General features: G+C 35.6%; 1 protein-coding gene across 5 annotated transcripts in view; it reads left to right on the forward strand.

Moving 5' to 3' along the window:
• The window catches only part of TINAG (tubulointerstitial nephritis antigen), a 200,182-nt gene that overhangs the window by 101,382 nt on the left and 85,396 nt on the right, over window positions 1-13,404 (forward strand). For 4 of the 5 annotated variants that reach the window (XR_011974324.1, XM_072642496.1, XM_072642495.1 and 1 more), the window contains exon 9: window positions 3,401-3,524. The exons of the other annotated variant lie outside the window; for it this stretch is intronic. Coding sequence is in view for 3 of the 4 variants with exons in the window: in XM_072642496.1 (XP_072498597.1) it covers window positions 3,401-3,524 (124 nt within the window). In the remaining variant the exon portion in view is untranslated. The remainder of the gene's footprint in view (window positions 1-3,400; window positions 3,525-13,404) is intronic. 5 annotated transcript variants of the gene reach the window in all.

The raw sequence follows: 13,404 nt of genomic DNA on the forward strand, positions 1-13,404 counted from the left end.
GAGAAAAAAAATTGCAGCAGCAATAAATTCAAAGTCCTCCAGCTAAAGAACGCTGCTTTAGGTGATAGTCCTTTAGACACACAGGAGAACATGTACCATTCATGATGTTTACAAAAGGAGGTGAGTCATAAGTGCTGAAGGACTGACTATTTCTATAGAACAGAAAAGCTTTTGGCAGTATCTGCACATTTTTATAAATGGATAAAGTGCTGGTTGACTCATTCTGCTGGGGATGCAATCTGATTGTCTGTTTGTTATTGCTTGGACCAATGTACAGCCAGTTTTCCCCCTGCAGTGGAACAAGAGGATATGAAAAGCAAGATAATTCTGAATAAATTATATGACATGCGTTCTTCCACATTCTTCAGTACTTGCAAGAATCACCTTCTTTCATATTCTATAGAATTTAAAAGAGGTAGAGGTAATATGAAGGAGACAAAAACAAAATTCTGTAAACACTACAGTATTGTAAACTTTTATAATCTTCTGCATATATGGTTAATAGAAGATAAAGGAAAATTATCTTCCCTTGAGACTATATGAGTGGCATCACAAAAGCAAAAGTTATGGAAAAGAGGCGTATCTAAAATGGAATGCTTCTGACATTGCTGTACTAACACAGTTTCAGGAATAATTACATAACCAGCACCATTTTTCCCTTTGCTCTTTCTTTCAAATCTAGATTGATCTAGGCTGTCATATGGAAGAAGGATTACCCTTGTTCTGCTTGGCCCCCAGAGGGCAGAAGTAGAAGCAACGTGAGGACATTATAGAGAGGTAGCTCTTAGCTCAACATAAGACGTTTCCTAATAAATAACATTATCTGAAAGTGGAGTGTTCTGCCGAGGGAGGTAGCGTATTCCCTATTATTAATGGTCTTCTGGCACAGGCTGGATGATCCAATATTAGTGCTCTGAGGTCTCTTCCAAATCTCAAATTCTTTGGTCCTATGATGCTAAGTAAGGACTATAGAGTAATAGCTTTAGTGCTAGAAAAATGGCCTCAGAGCTTATCTAGTTTAGTGTCCTTATTTTATAGAAGAGGAAACTGAGGCATAGAGAATTAGAGTGTCTTGTTTGAGGTTAGGCAGGTGGTAATTGCCAGAACTAGGATTTTTAACATGGGCCTTCTTACTTCAGATCCAATGTTCTTTCTTTTTTAAAATTTTATTTTTAATTTGTAGAATAAAATAAACATTTCCATAATATAGTGTAATAAAAAAAGATGATTGTACATAAAACTGCACAGCTACTATGCACACTTTGCTATTGCGTTCAAATATGCAACAAATTTATCATATAAGTTTCTTTTTTTCTTCTATCTTTTTCAGTGTTCTTTGTATTCTGCCCCAATTCTTATTCTAAAATTGATTTAATTGTAGTATAAGACCTTATACGGCAGCAAGGTGGAACAGTGTATTGGGTCCTGGTCTTGGAATTACGAGGACTCATTTTTCTGCCTTCAAATCTGGCCTCATATTACTAGCTGGGTGACTCTGGACAAGTCACTTAACCCTGTTTGTCTCAGTTTCTCATTAGTAAAATAAGCTGGAAAAAGTCAACGACAAACTTCTGTGGTATCTTTGCAAAGAAACCCCCAAATGAGATTATGAAGAATTGGACACAATTGAAGAATGACTAAACAACAGCACCATGACCTTACAGAGTGACTGAAAAATGTGGTCTAGTTTATAAAAATAATAACTAATATTTATATAGAGATATAATGTTTCCAAAGTGATTAGACACATACACAAACACACACACGCGTATATACACACATGTATAGTCTCACTGGATTCTTAAAACAACCCTTGGATGAAGAAACTGAAGCAGGTTAAGAGACTTATCCATGATCACACAGATAATAAGTGTTTGTGACAAGATTCAGACTCAAAAATCTAGCAATCCATCCATTAGGCCAAGAGTGCTGTGTTTGCATTCAGTAGAGATGAGTTGAATTCCTGCCCCTGACACTTAACTCTAAAAGAAGTAGAGGTAATAGGAAAGAGACAAAAACAAAATCCTTTAGGCAGTTGTAAATTCTTAAAATCCTGTGTGTTAATATGTGCTTATCTTCAAGGATTGTTGTAAGAATTCAGTGAGATTATGTGTGTGTGTGTGTGTGTGTGTGTGTGTGTGTGTGTGTGTGTGTGTGTAAACTCACTTCAAGGGGCAACCAGTCAATGCAGTGAATAAAGTACCGCCCTTGGAGTCAGGAGGACCTGAGTGCCAATCCAGTCTCAGATGCTTGACCTTACTAGCTGTGTGACCTTGAGCAAATCACTTTACCCCAACTGCCTTTCCACCTCCAAAAAGCAAAAAATAAAATAAAATCACTTTGAAAACCTATAGCCCTATATGAATGTTAGCTTAAATTTTTGTGCACCAACTGCATTTTATACACCACACACCACACTTGGACAAATCACTTTACATCACTGAAGCCTATTTTCCTACCGGAGGAGAACATTGTTTATAATACCTACTTCACTGAATTTTTATTAGATAAGTACTTTGAAAATTTCCAACACTATTTAAATGTGAGCTTTTTTTTTTTTATCAGTGGTTTGTTCATAGGAAGAACTCAATAAATATTTATTAAATGAATGAATGAAATGCATTTCAAATTTATGGTCCAATAACTTACATAGTTTCTATTTCCTTTGCCTATATTCCTATGAAATTTTAAAAGGATGTCAACTTCTGTAAAAAAATCAGAAGTCCTTCATCTTGTATTGCTCCAATCCTTCAACAGAACAGTCTATAATATATAAAAAAATAGAGCCCATTTTGATACATTATAATTTTTTTTCTTAAAAAATCCTGACACTGGTTTCTTTCCCAAGTATTTGAAGAATAAAATTTTGGCATCATGTCCCTACTCCAAAGTAGAGCTTTTCATTCAGACTTTCCAAGGAAAGTTTTATATTTATTGGAGGATTAAGAACAATGATTTTAAGCTTCTTTTGTGAGACTCACCCTTCACTTCAGGCTTAACTGGAGTTTTCATAGGCTTGTGTTGGAGAATAGGGTTAAAAAAGAAAAAGCAATCATATCTCCAATGTGAAAGAACTTGATTGCTAGTGGTTTAATTTCTAATAATATTGTGTTTTCTGGATTAGATTCTGGATTAGATCTAAAATCCATCTAGATTAGATGGATTATAATAAGCATACTATGGATTTAAATAATATTATAAATATTCTAATGACATTGTTATAGGAGAATAAGAAAAATTACAATCAATTTAATTAAAAAGAGAAAATTGAGTTCAGTTGTATGGTCCTTTTAAAGTTGAAATCCCAGGGAAGATTTTCCCAGAGATTTTCCCAGGAAAAGACTACAATGTTTCCTTCATAGTTTTTTATTGTCAATTATGTTGTCAACTTTTCTTTTAGCAATAATGCAAGTCCATGAAGATTTCTTCCATTACAAAACAGGGATATATAGACACATCAACAGCATAAAGGATGAATCAGAAAAATACAAAAATCTACGTACACACGCAGTCAAACTCACTGGGTAAGTCAAATTGGTACAAGTATTCTATGAATGCTTCTGAAAAAGCAGTCCATGACATTGTTTTATACTCATGGGGAGTTGAACCTCTAAATGAAAATTATAAATCATAGATCTTAGATATGAAAGGGATCTCAGGGGCCACTTAGTCCAGCTCCCCTCATGATAGAAACTGAGATGGAAAGAGGTTTTGATTTGCCCAAGGTCACAGAGATAGGAAAGCATCAGAAGCATGATTTGAACTTGGGTCTTTTGATTCCATAGTCTGTTCAACTACACCACAGAATATACTTTTATATAAGAAGGCAACAATGCTCCAAAAGAGTCCATAATCCTCTGATATTTAAATGGATAGTAATATTTAACAGCTTGGTGTGCTGGAGGTGGTCAGTCAGAAGATAAGTATTTAACTTTGACTTTTCCACTGGTAAGTACCCACTTGAACAAGTCCTTTTGCCTTTTCTTGTGACAGATTCCTCATCCATAACATAAGATTTCAATTTATTTCAATTTGCACTTTTTCAGTACTGATTTGTGGCACACACTTAGTAAAGAGGGCTCGTCTTTCAAAGAGGCTGCATTTCACCTCCCTCACAATATTTGTCATGAAGATCCAATAGGATATTTAAGACATTATCAGCTCAAAGTGCTAGATAACTCTGTAGGTTAGTGTTACTATTTCCCAAACAAATTTATCAATAAACATTTGCTAAATAAATACTGTTTCAGGTACTGTGCAATTCCATAAACATCAATGTCTTCATTTTATTCACTTTTCCATTCAGTTTCATTGTGTGTCATTCCTCTTCCTCCCAGTTTACCTAGGCTTTTTTTTTTTTTTTCTGTTGCTCACAAAGATTCCCTTTGAGGTGGTTTGTTTGGCCTTTGCACTGGTTATTTTCTAGGTCAGTACTGAAGTTTCTTCTCTTTCCTATCTTAGGGAAACCTTCATTTCCTTTAAGATTCGGGTCAAATGCTGCTTTCTACATTAAAACTTTCTGTATACCCCTCAGATTTAGTGATTTTGTTGTTGATCGGTGCTTCACTCTTCCTGATCTCATGGACTATAGAATACCAATACTATCTATGGAGTTTTCCTGGCAAAGATACTGGAGTGGTTAGCTATTTTCTTCTCCCACGTATTAAGTCAAAACATAGGTTAAGTGATTTGCCCAGGGTCACACCATTAGTAAGTATCTGAAGCTGGATTTGAACTCAGGTCTTCCTGACTCCAGTGCTCTAACCATTGAGTCATCTAGCTGCATTTATCCAACTATACATATATGCATGTGTGTGTGTATATATGTATAAAGACATCATATATATGTGTGTGTATATGTGTATATATGTATGTATGTATGCATACACATTCACCTATGCAAGTTGTTTTCCCAGTAGAAGGTAAGCTCCTTGAAGACTGGAACTATTTCATTTTTGTTTTCATATCTCCAGTCTCTAACACAATGTGTGACACTTAGTAAGTAGGTATTTAAAGAATGCTTGTTGATTGATTAATCATTTTTCATAAAGGTCAGTATATAATTAGAAGTATGGACATTGCCTACCCCTCAATTTCCTTTCATTTTGAATTCCATCATGAATGTAAAGAGATTGTAGAGAGAGAATATCACATGATTGAGACTACATGATTGAATCATGTATAAATCATAGAACAGATAGTTGCTGAGTTTGCTACAATGATTTGGACAGAAGAGATGAAAGCCGGTAAAGTCTCAACCTCTTCTCCACGTTTTTCCTCCTCTCTTCTTAGAAGAGGTGTGCCTGTTCTCTGAAACTCTGTTCCTTCAGAGTATGTTTGGTTTGATTTTCATTAAATATGATAAACTGTTGACCATAATGATAAAAGTGAGTCCTTGCACAAATGATAGAGAAGCAATGAGGGAGGAGAGGGTACCAAAGAGAAAAATTTGACAATTGAGGGATATATTTCACCAGAAAGAAAATTTTGCTGGAAGGTGAAGGGTCTTGAGTTGTGGAAAGAATATTATTGATTTATATTTTTCTAACTTCCCAGAGCAAAGAATGAGATTGAAACTTAGACCCTGAAATTCCAAGACAAATGAACCAGCAGCTTTATCTGGGGGTGACTGCTGAGCTTGGAGTGATTTGGGATTTGGGGCCTTGTCTATTTCTCCTTCCCATTGTATTCCCATGGCTAGTTTGAAAAGAAATGCACTCCTTCAAAGAGCAGGACTCAAGGGAGTGATTGGAAAGGAATAATACCATCCTCAAAACAGAGTGCATAGAACATTTTCCTTGGTAATGCTGGGCACCAGCCTCAGACGGCAAGGATCACATCATCACACTAATTGTAGATATGCAAAATATAGCACCAAGAAAACTTCTTCCCCACAACAGAGCATCAGATAGTCTTTTTGATTGTTATGGGTCATTCACATATCTTCTGACAGTCCTTATTCAAAGAGGTAATGTTATATAGTCTAGAGGTCTGAGATCACTCACTACCCCACCTTATATCCTGTCTTTAAAGCATTTCTGCAAGGTACTTGGCTAGGTTTCTTGCAGCCAAATCAAATTGGATTCTGCAAAGCCACATTTATTATACCTCTTCCTTTCATTCAGCTTTCACTTTAGAGTGAGTAAGTAATCTGGGAGACAGAAGGTATTTTGAATTCATCTTCATCGATCTTCACTTCTTACGTCAACATTCTCACTGTCACAATTTCTATGACATTCTGTTGTTTCTTTCTGCATGGAATCAGTTATAATCTCTCGTGACTCCACCATGATAATGGGATTAACAGCAAAGTTGTCCTATCAAAGGCCATCATAGCTGCAGGAGGTGGAATCCAATTTTTCAGTGACATCAAGGAAATGAAAGAGATAGACTGAGTGGAGCTGAACAGATGTGGCACTTCTTACTCTGTCACATTTTCTTCTATAGCTCAAATAGTTTGTGCCTTAAAACCTTCCAGAGCTTCCCTAATTGCCTTAACCTCCAAGCCTAGATACCAAATCCCTCCATCAGGAATAATGATACAACTTTCTTCATTTATTTTACTTTCTTGTTTTCACTCGTTTACTTATTTCTTTTCTTTTCCTTTACTTATTTCTTCTTCAGAGTATCACAGGACTATTTTCACTCCTTTCCATCAACTTCTTTTATATAAGAGATCTCTCCCACTGCCAGGTGATCAATTTCATTCCTTCTACCATGAAAAAAACACTTAAAATACCACCTCATCCATGGAACCTAAGTCAATGAACTGAAAATGAGAAGTTAATTTTGTTAGGGTCATCTGTTTTTCTATGACCGTTTAATTTTTTTACTTAAAGAGGATTTTATTTTTTCCTATTGCATATAGTTTTCAACATTCATTTTTATAACATTTTGAGTTCCAGATTTTTCTTCCTCTGACCATCACCTCTCCCTTCCTTAAGATGGCCAGCAATCTGATATAGGTGATACATATGGAACCATGTTAAACATGTTTCCACATTACTCATGTTGTGAAAGAAACAGATCAAAAGAAAAAAACATGAAAAAAACACAGAAAGTGATAATAGTATGCTTCTATCTGCATTCAGACTCCATCAGTTCTTTCTCTAGATTTAGATAGCATTTTCCATCATGAGTCTTTTGAAATTGTCTTGTTGTATTGCTGAGAAGAGCAAAATCTATCAAAGTTGGTCATCACAAAATGTTGCTGTTATTGTGTGCAATGTTTTCCTGGTTCTGCTCACTTTACTCAGTATCAATTCATTAAGTCTTCCCAAGTTTTTTCTGAAGTCTATCTGCTCATCATTTCTTCTAGTGCAATAGTATTCAAAAATATTTTATTTAACTTACTTTTAGTTTTCAACATTCACTTCCATAAGATTTTGAGTTCCAAATTTTCTCCCCAGCTCTCCGCTCCCCCACCCCAAGAGATCATGCACTTCAATTATCCTTTCCCTCAATCTGCCTTCCCTTCTATCACATCACTCCCTTCTCTCATTCCCTTTCACTCTATTTTCTTGTAGGGCAAGATAGATTTCTATACTCCCTTGCCTGTATGTCTTATTTCCTAGTTGCATGTAAAAATTATTTTTAACATTCATTTTTAAAACTTTGGGTTTCAACTTCTCTCCCTTCCTCCCTCCCCACCCATCCCCACTGAGAAGGATGCAATTCAATATAGGTTACACACATATAGTCATGCAAAACACTTCCATAACAGTCCTGATGTGAAAGACTAACTATATTTCCTTCATGCTATCTGCCCCCATTTATTCTATTCTCTCTTTTGACCCTATCCTTCCTCAAAAGTATTTTTTTAATTACCCCCTCCTCCTGTCTGCCCTCCCTTCTATCATCTCCCCAACCTTGTGATTATCCCCTTCCCCTACTTCCTTGTAGTATAAAATAGATTTTCATACTAAATTGAATATGCATTATTATTCCCTCCTTAAGCCAAATCCAATGAAAGTAAGGTTCATTCTTTACCTCTCACCTCTCTCCTCTTCCTCTCCATTGAAAAACGTTTTTCTTGACTGTTTTGTGTGAAAGATAATTTGCCACATTCTATTTCTCCTTCTCCTAATATATTCCCCTTTGGCCCCTTAATTTCATTTTTTAGATACCATCCCTTTATATTCAATTTACCCTGTGCCCTCTGTCTATATGTATATAATCCTTCCAACTACCCTGATACTGAGAAAAGTCTAAAGATTTACAAATATGATCTTTCCATGTAGAAATGTAATTAGTTCAACTCTTGACTTATTGTATTTCTTTTGCCATTTGAGCTAGTCTATTTTTTAAGATGTTATTCTCTTCAGGGTTTTTTGGGCCCCCTTTAGCAAGCAAGTGACTTGTTTTTCATGATTTTCTTGCATCACTCTCATTTCTCTTCACAATTTTTCCTCTTCTTCTCTTACTTGATTTTCAAAATCGTTTTTGAGTTCTTCCATGACCTGTGACCAATTCATATTTTTTTCTCAGAGGCTTTGGATGTAGGAGCTTTGATTTTGTTGCCTTCATCTGTTTGTATATTTTGGTCTTCATTGTCACCAATGTAAGATTCTATAGTCTGATGTTTTTTCCATTTTTTTTGCTCATTTCCCCAGCCATTCACTTGACTTTTGAGCTCTTTGTAAAGTTAGTTCTCTGCTTCCAGTGGGGGTGGGTGAGTGTACTCTCAGCTACTTGATACCCCAACAATCTGTGAGACTAGAGCTAAAGAAATAGCTACTGCCTCTGTCCCTGGTCTGGCTGCTGCTGACTCCTCCACATCCTCCACCACCCTGGAGCTGGGGTTGGACAACTCTCTCCTTCCTCACACTGGGTACAACAATGACTTTCCAATTTGTCCTCGATGTTTTGAGGTTCTGAAGTCCGTAAACTGCCATGGGTGCCAGAAATTTGGTCCCCCTGAGGCTGTGCAAGTCTCATCTGTGCCAGCATGGCCTAGGTTGGGCTGCGCTCTGCTCCCAGTGCAGAGTGAGACTCTTTTTGTCAATCCTCCAGGTTGTCTTGGGCTGGGGTATCCTTCACTCCATCATTCTGTGGGTTCTGCAGCTACAGAATTTGTTTACAGTCATTGTTAACAGGTATTTGGCTAGACTTGGGAAGAGCTCTGGAATGTCTCTACTTCTGCTCTGCCATCTTGGCTCTGCCCCCATGACCTTCTTAAAACCAGATATGCATATATATATATATATATATATATATATACATTTCTTTATATGGCTCTCTAGATATAGATATGTAGAGATACACATAGATAGATATAAATACATAAATAATTATAGATACATATATAGGTGAATATAGTGTAAGTATGTATGTGTACATATGTACACACGCATATATGTATATTTATATGTATATACATAAAACCACATATATTTGTGTATATATGTGTGTATCTATATGGGCATCCATCCATCCATCCATCTATCTATCTATCTATCTGTCTATATATCTATTTATGTTTAGGTATCTACTAAGTTGCTTGGGAGCATGGAGAGGTTAAGTGATTTACCCAAGGTCATACAGCAAGTATATGTCAGATGTGGGTCTTGAACCCAGGTCCTCTTTGAGGCTGGCTCTCTATGCACTGTCTGTCATGCTGTACTTTTTTACTTCCAAATAAATAACACATATGAAGTTTTGGACTAAATATGAACTTTTTGATATCTAATTGGTCTAACCCATCTTATTTAGTTTATATTTTGGCTTATATACCAAGAGATTTTTTTTCACTTTGTAAGCTTCTAGAAAAGTGGAACCTTTTAAACTTCATTTATTCGAGTGGCATTTAATAAGGCCAGTTCTTTCAGTGGACAAACTACTCCCTGTGAGAGAATTGGGTTCTTTTAGAATTATTTCAGACCACTAAGGTACTGTTTAGTTCACTGACGCATTAGAGTTCACTGGTAGAGTTTAATTTATTTCTTCTTTGGTAACTGCTAATTTCTAATTACAACACTTAGGAAGATGATGCTTCATTGAATTAAAAAGTATTCCAAGGGCTCAAGTAAGTCAATGTACCTTACAAGAGTGCTTAACTTTCTCCCATGGAGTAGCTTTTAAATCTGTCACAACAAATCCTATTAGCTCATGAGGAAAAGACTTATCACAGGAAGCCTTCTCACCGTGGCATTCTTACTTAGATTTATAGTCATAGACTCAGAAGGAACTTTAAAGCTCATGACATTGTAGTGTTCAGAGGTTCAAAGGACCATAAAGACCATCTGTTCCAACACCTTCATTTTAGATATTTGAAAGCAATGAAACCCATAGTCTAAGTCACTTGTTGAAGATTGTATACAGATAGAAAGTTTACTACAGATGTGGTCTTATTAGGACAAATGAAATGGGATTGTCACCTATCACTTCCTTATTTCTGAACACTGTTACTCTCAATGCACTCTAATTTTGCATGAACTCTCTTGGATTCCATATCACAAGGCTGACTTTTCATGAGTTTACAATACACTAAAATTCCAAATTTAATTTAACTTTTCAGAGAAGATGTCTCCACTATTTCTTCCCCTCTCAAACTTATGGAGTAGATTTTTTTTTAAATCCAAATCAAGACTTTTTATTTATCCTTATTAAAACTTTTAGCAGACTCAGGCTGATGCTCTAATCTGTCAAAGTCCTTTTGAAAGCTTTTACGTTTTTCCAGTGTGGCAGTTATTGTTACCAACATTCCATCTTCTGCAAATGTGGTAAGTATAGCATTCATGTTCAAGTTAATCTATGTTCAAGTTATTGACAAGTTTTTGAAAATCACAGGGCCATGAACAGATTCTGTGGCATCATTTTATTGGAGAACTCCTTCTGAGTTGATACAAGAAATTAGTGACCATTTTTGGTGTCCAAACATTCAACCAATTCTAAATTCAATTCAGTTCAATTTATTGAGCATTTATTATATGCCTACCATGTTCTGGACATGTTGTTATATGCTAGAAACTGTGCTAGACCCTGAATTTCTTTAATAGAATGATTACCTAGTCCAACTCTTTTCATATTTTCCTCAAGTCAACTGGCATGTATTGGGGACAGATTTAATGAAACAGCATTTATGCTAAGTGCTGTGAGATTTCATCAAACATTTTGCTGAAATTGAGGGAAATTTAGGTACAAAATCCCTCTGATCTAACAATTTAGTAACACTAGAAAGCAAAACAACCACATATGGTTATTCTGGCATGACCTGTTTTTGCTAAAACCATGTTACCTCTCTCTGACTACCACTTCCTTTTGTAGCCTTCTCATTAACCTTCTCTTTAAAGATAACATTCTAGAAAGTTTCTAGGAATTGAAGTCAAACTCATCAATTTCATTCTCTTTCCTTTCATTCTTTACTCTTGTAGTACATCTACTATTCACTCCTTTCTCTAATATTAGCTCAGTATTCATATCTACCAAAACTTTCAGGACTGCAGTTCATCTGGGCCAGGTGACAAACTTATAAAATATAGCTTATTACTCTCTATTTCAGGATGATTCAGTGAGAAAGAGGTCTGGGTTTGGAGCCAGTTTCTCTATCTTCAAATCTTGGCCCTCCTATTTTTATGCATATGACCTTAGTCAACTCAAATGAATTTTTCAGCTTCAGTTTTAAAATGTGTAAAATGAGGGTTTTAAATTAAATGGTGCATGGGATTCTTTCCAGTTATAAATCTATAAAACCTTAATTTCACCTTCTTTTTAGGCATTTTGTTATTCTGCCTTTTCTGTTCATTATTTTTTGCAGACAAAATGAGAAATAAATAAGAGTTTAATAGATTAAGCTTTACCTAATCATTTATCATTAATTCCAAGTACCTAGCCCTTCTTTGATCCTCCTCTTATTCTCACTATCATCAGTCTCCTCTTCTGTGTTATCCTTATATTTTTTCAATGGCCTCTGCTTTAGCATCCCGATATTATTCTTAAAGAACTGTATAGTGCACTCTTGTCCTCATCTTCCACCACCTACTTGGTTCTATACTCTCAATGTCTTTTTTTAACATTACATTATTGATGGCTTTTATATCTGTCTGTCTGTCTGTCTCTCTCTGACCATTTTTCCCTTGCAATTTTATGCTTCATTTTGCTGGGTAAGTGACTCTTAGTTACAGTCCTAGCTTCTTTGCCTTCATGAACTCTGCTCCTTTTGTGCTACGGCTGCTAAATTCTGTGTAATCCTGATAGTGATGACCCAATATTTGCATTGTGCCTTTCTGGCCACTTCTAGTGTTTTCCCTTTCACCTGATAGTTCTGAAATTTGGCTGTAATGTTCCTTAGGATTCTTATTTTGGGATCTCTTTCTTGAGGTGATTGGTGGATTGTTTCAATGCCTATTTTGTTCTCTGGTTCTAAGACAACAGGGCAGTCTTTCTTGATGATTTCTTGAAAGATGCCATCCATGGCCTTCTTTTGATCATGGTTTTCCAGTAGTCTAATGATTCTTATATTGTTTCTCCTGAATCTGTTTTCCAAATCAGTTGTTCTTCCCATGAGATATTTTAAATTTTCTTCTAAATTTTCATTCTTTTGCATTTGGTTGATTCATGATATTTCATAGTCATTAGCTTTCCCTTGCCCAATTCTAACTTTTAAAGTGTTCTTTTTCTCAATTAGCTTTTGTATTGTCTTTTCCACTTGGCAGATTGTATCTTGAATGAGTTATTTTCTTCAGCTGATTTTTGTATCTCCTTTTCCATTGGTTAATTCTACTTTTTAAACAGTTTTCTTAGCTACTGACTCATTTTTTCATAATTTTGTATTTTTCTTTTAAAAAATTTTTTTAAATTTATTTGTTTTCAGTTTTCAACAATTACTTCCATAAGTCTTAAATTTTCTACCCCTCCCTCTCACCTCCCTCTTTGAGAGGGCTTGCAGTCTTGTATGGGTTCTACAATACATTCTTATTAAACACATTTTCACCTTAGTCATATTGCATAGAAGAATTAAAGTGAATGTGAGAAACCATGAGAAAAACCAAACCCAAACAAAATATAACACAAGAGAAAATAGTCTTCTTCATTCTGTGTTCCAATTCCATAGTTCTTTCTCTGGATGTGGATGGAATTTTGCCTCGAGTCCTTTGGGAATGTTTTAGGACCTTGCATTCCTGTGAAGGGCTTAGTCCTATCAGAAACAGTCCTCACACAGTGTGACTGTTACTGTGTAAAGTGTTTTCCTGATTCTGCTCATTTCTCTCAGCATCAGTTCATATAAGTCTGTCCCAGTTTTTCTGAAGAGCGATTGTTTGTCATTTCTTATATAGCACAATAGTATTCCATTACATTCACATATCACAACTTGTTCAGCCATTCCCCAATTGATGGATATTCCCTCAATTTCCAGTTCTTAGCCACCACAAAAAGAGCTGCTATAAATATTTTTGCACATGTGTG

The sequence above is a fragment of the Notamacropus eugenii genome, chromosome 2, assembly GCF_028372415.1.
Source record: "Notamacropus eugenii isolate mMacEug1 chromosome 2, mMacEug1.pri_v2, whole genome shotgun sequence".
In the NCBI taxonomy this organism is placed as follows: Eukaryota; Metazoa; Chordata; class Mammalia; order Diprotodontia; family Macropodidae; genus Notamacropus; species Notamacropus eugenii.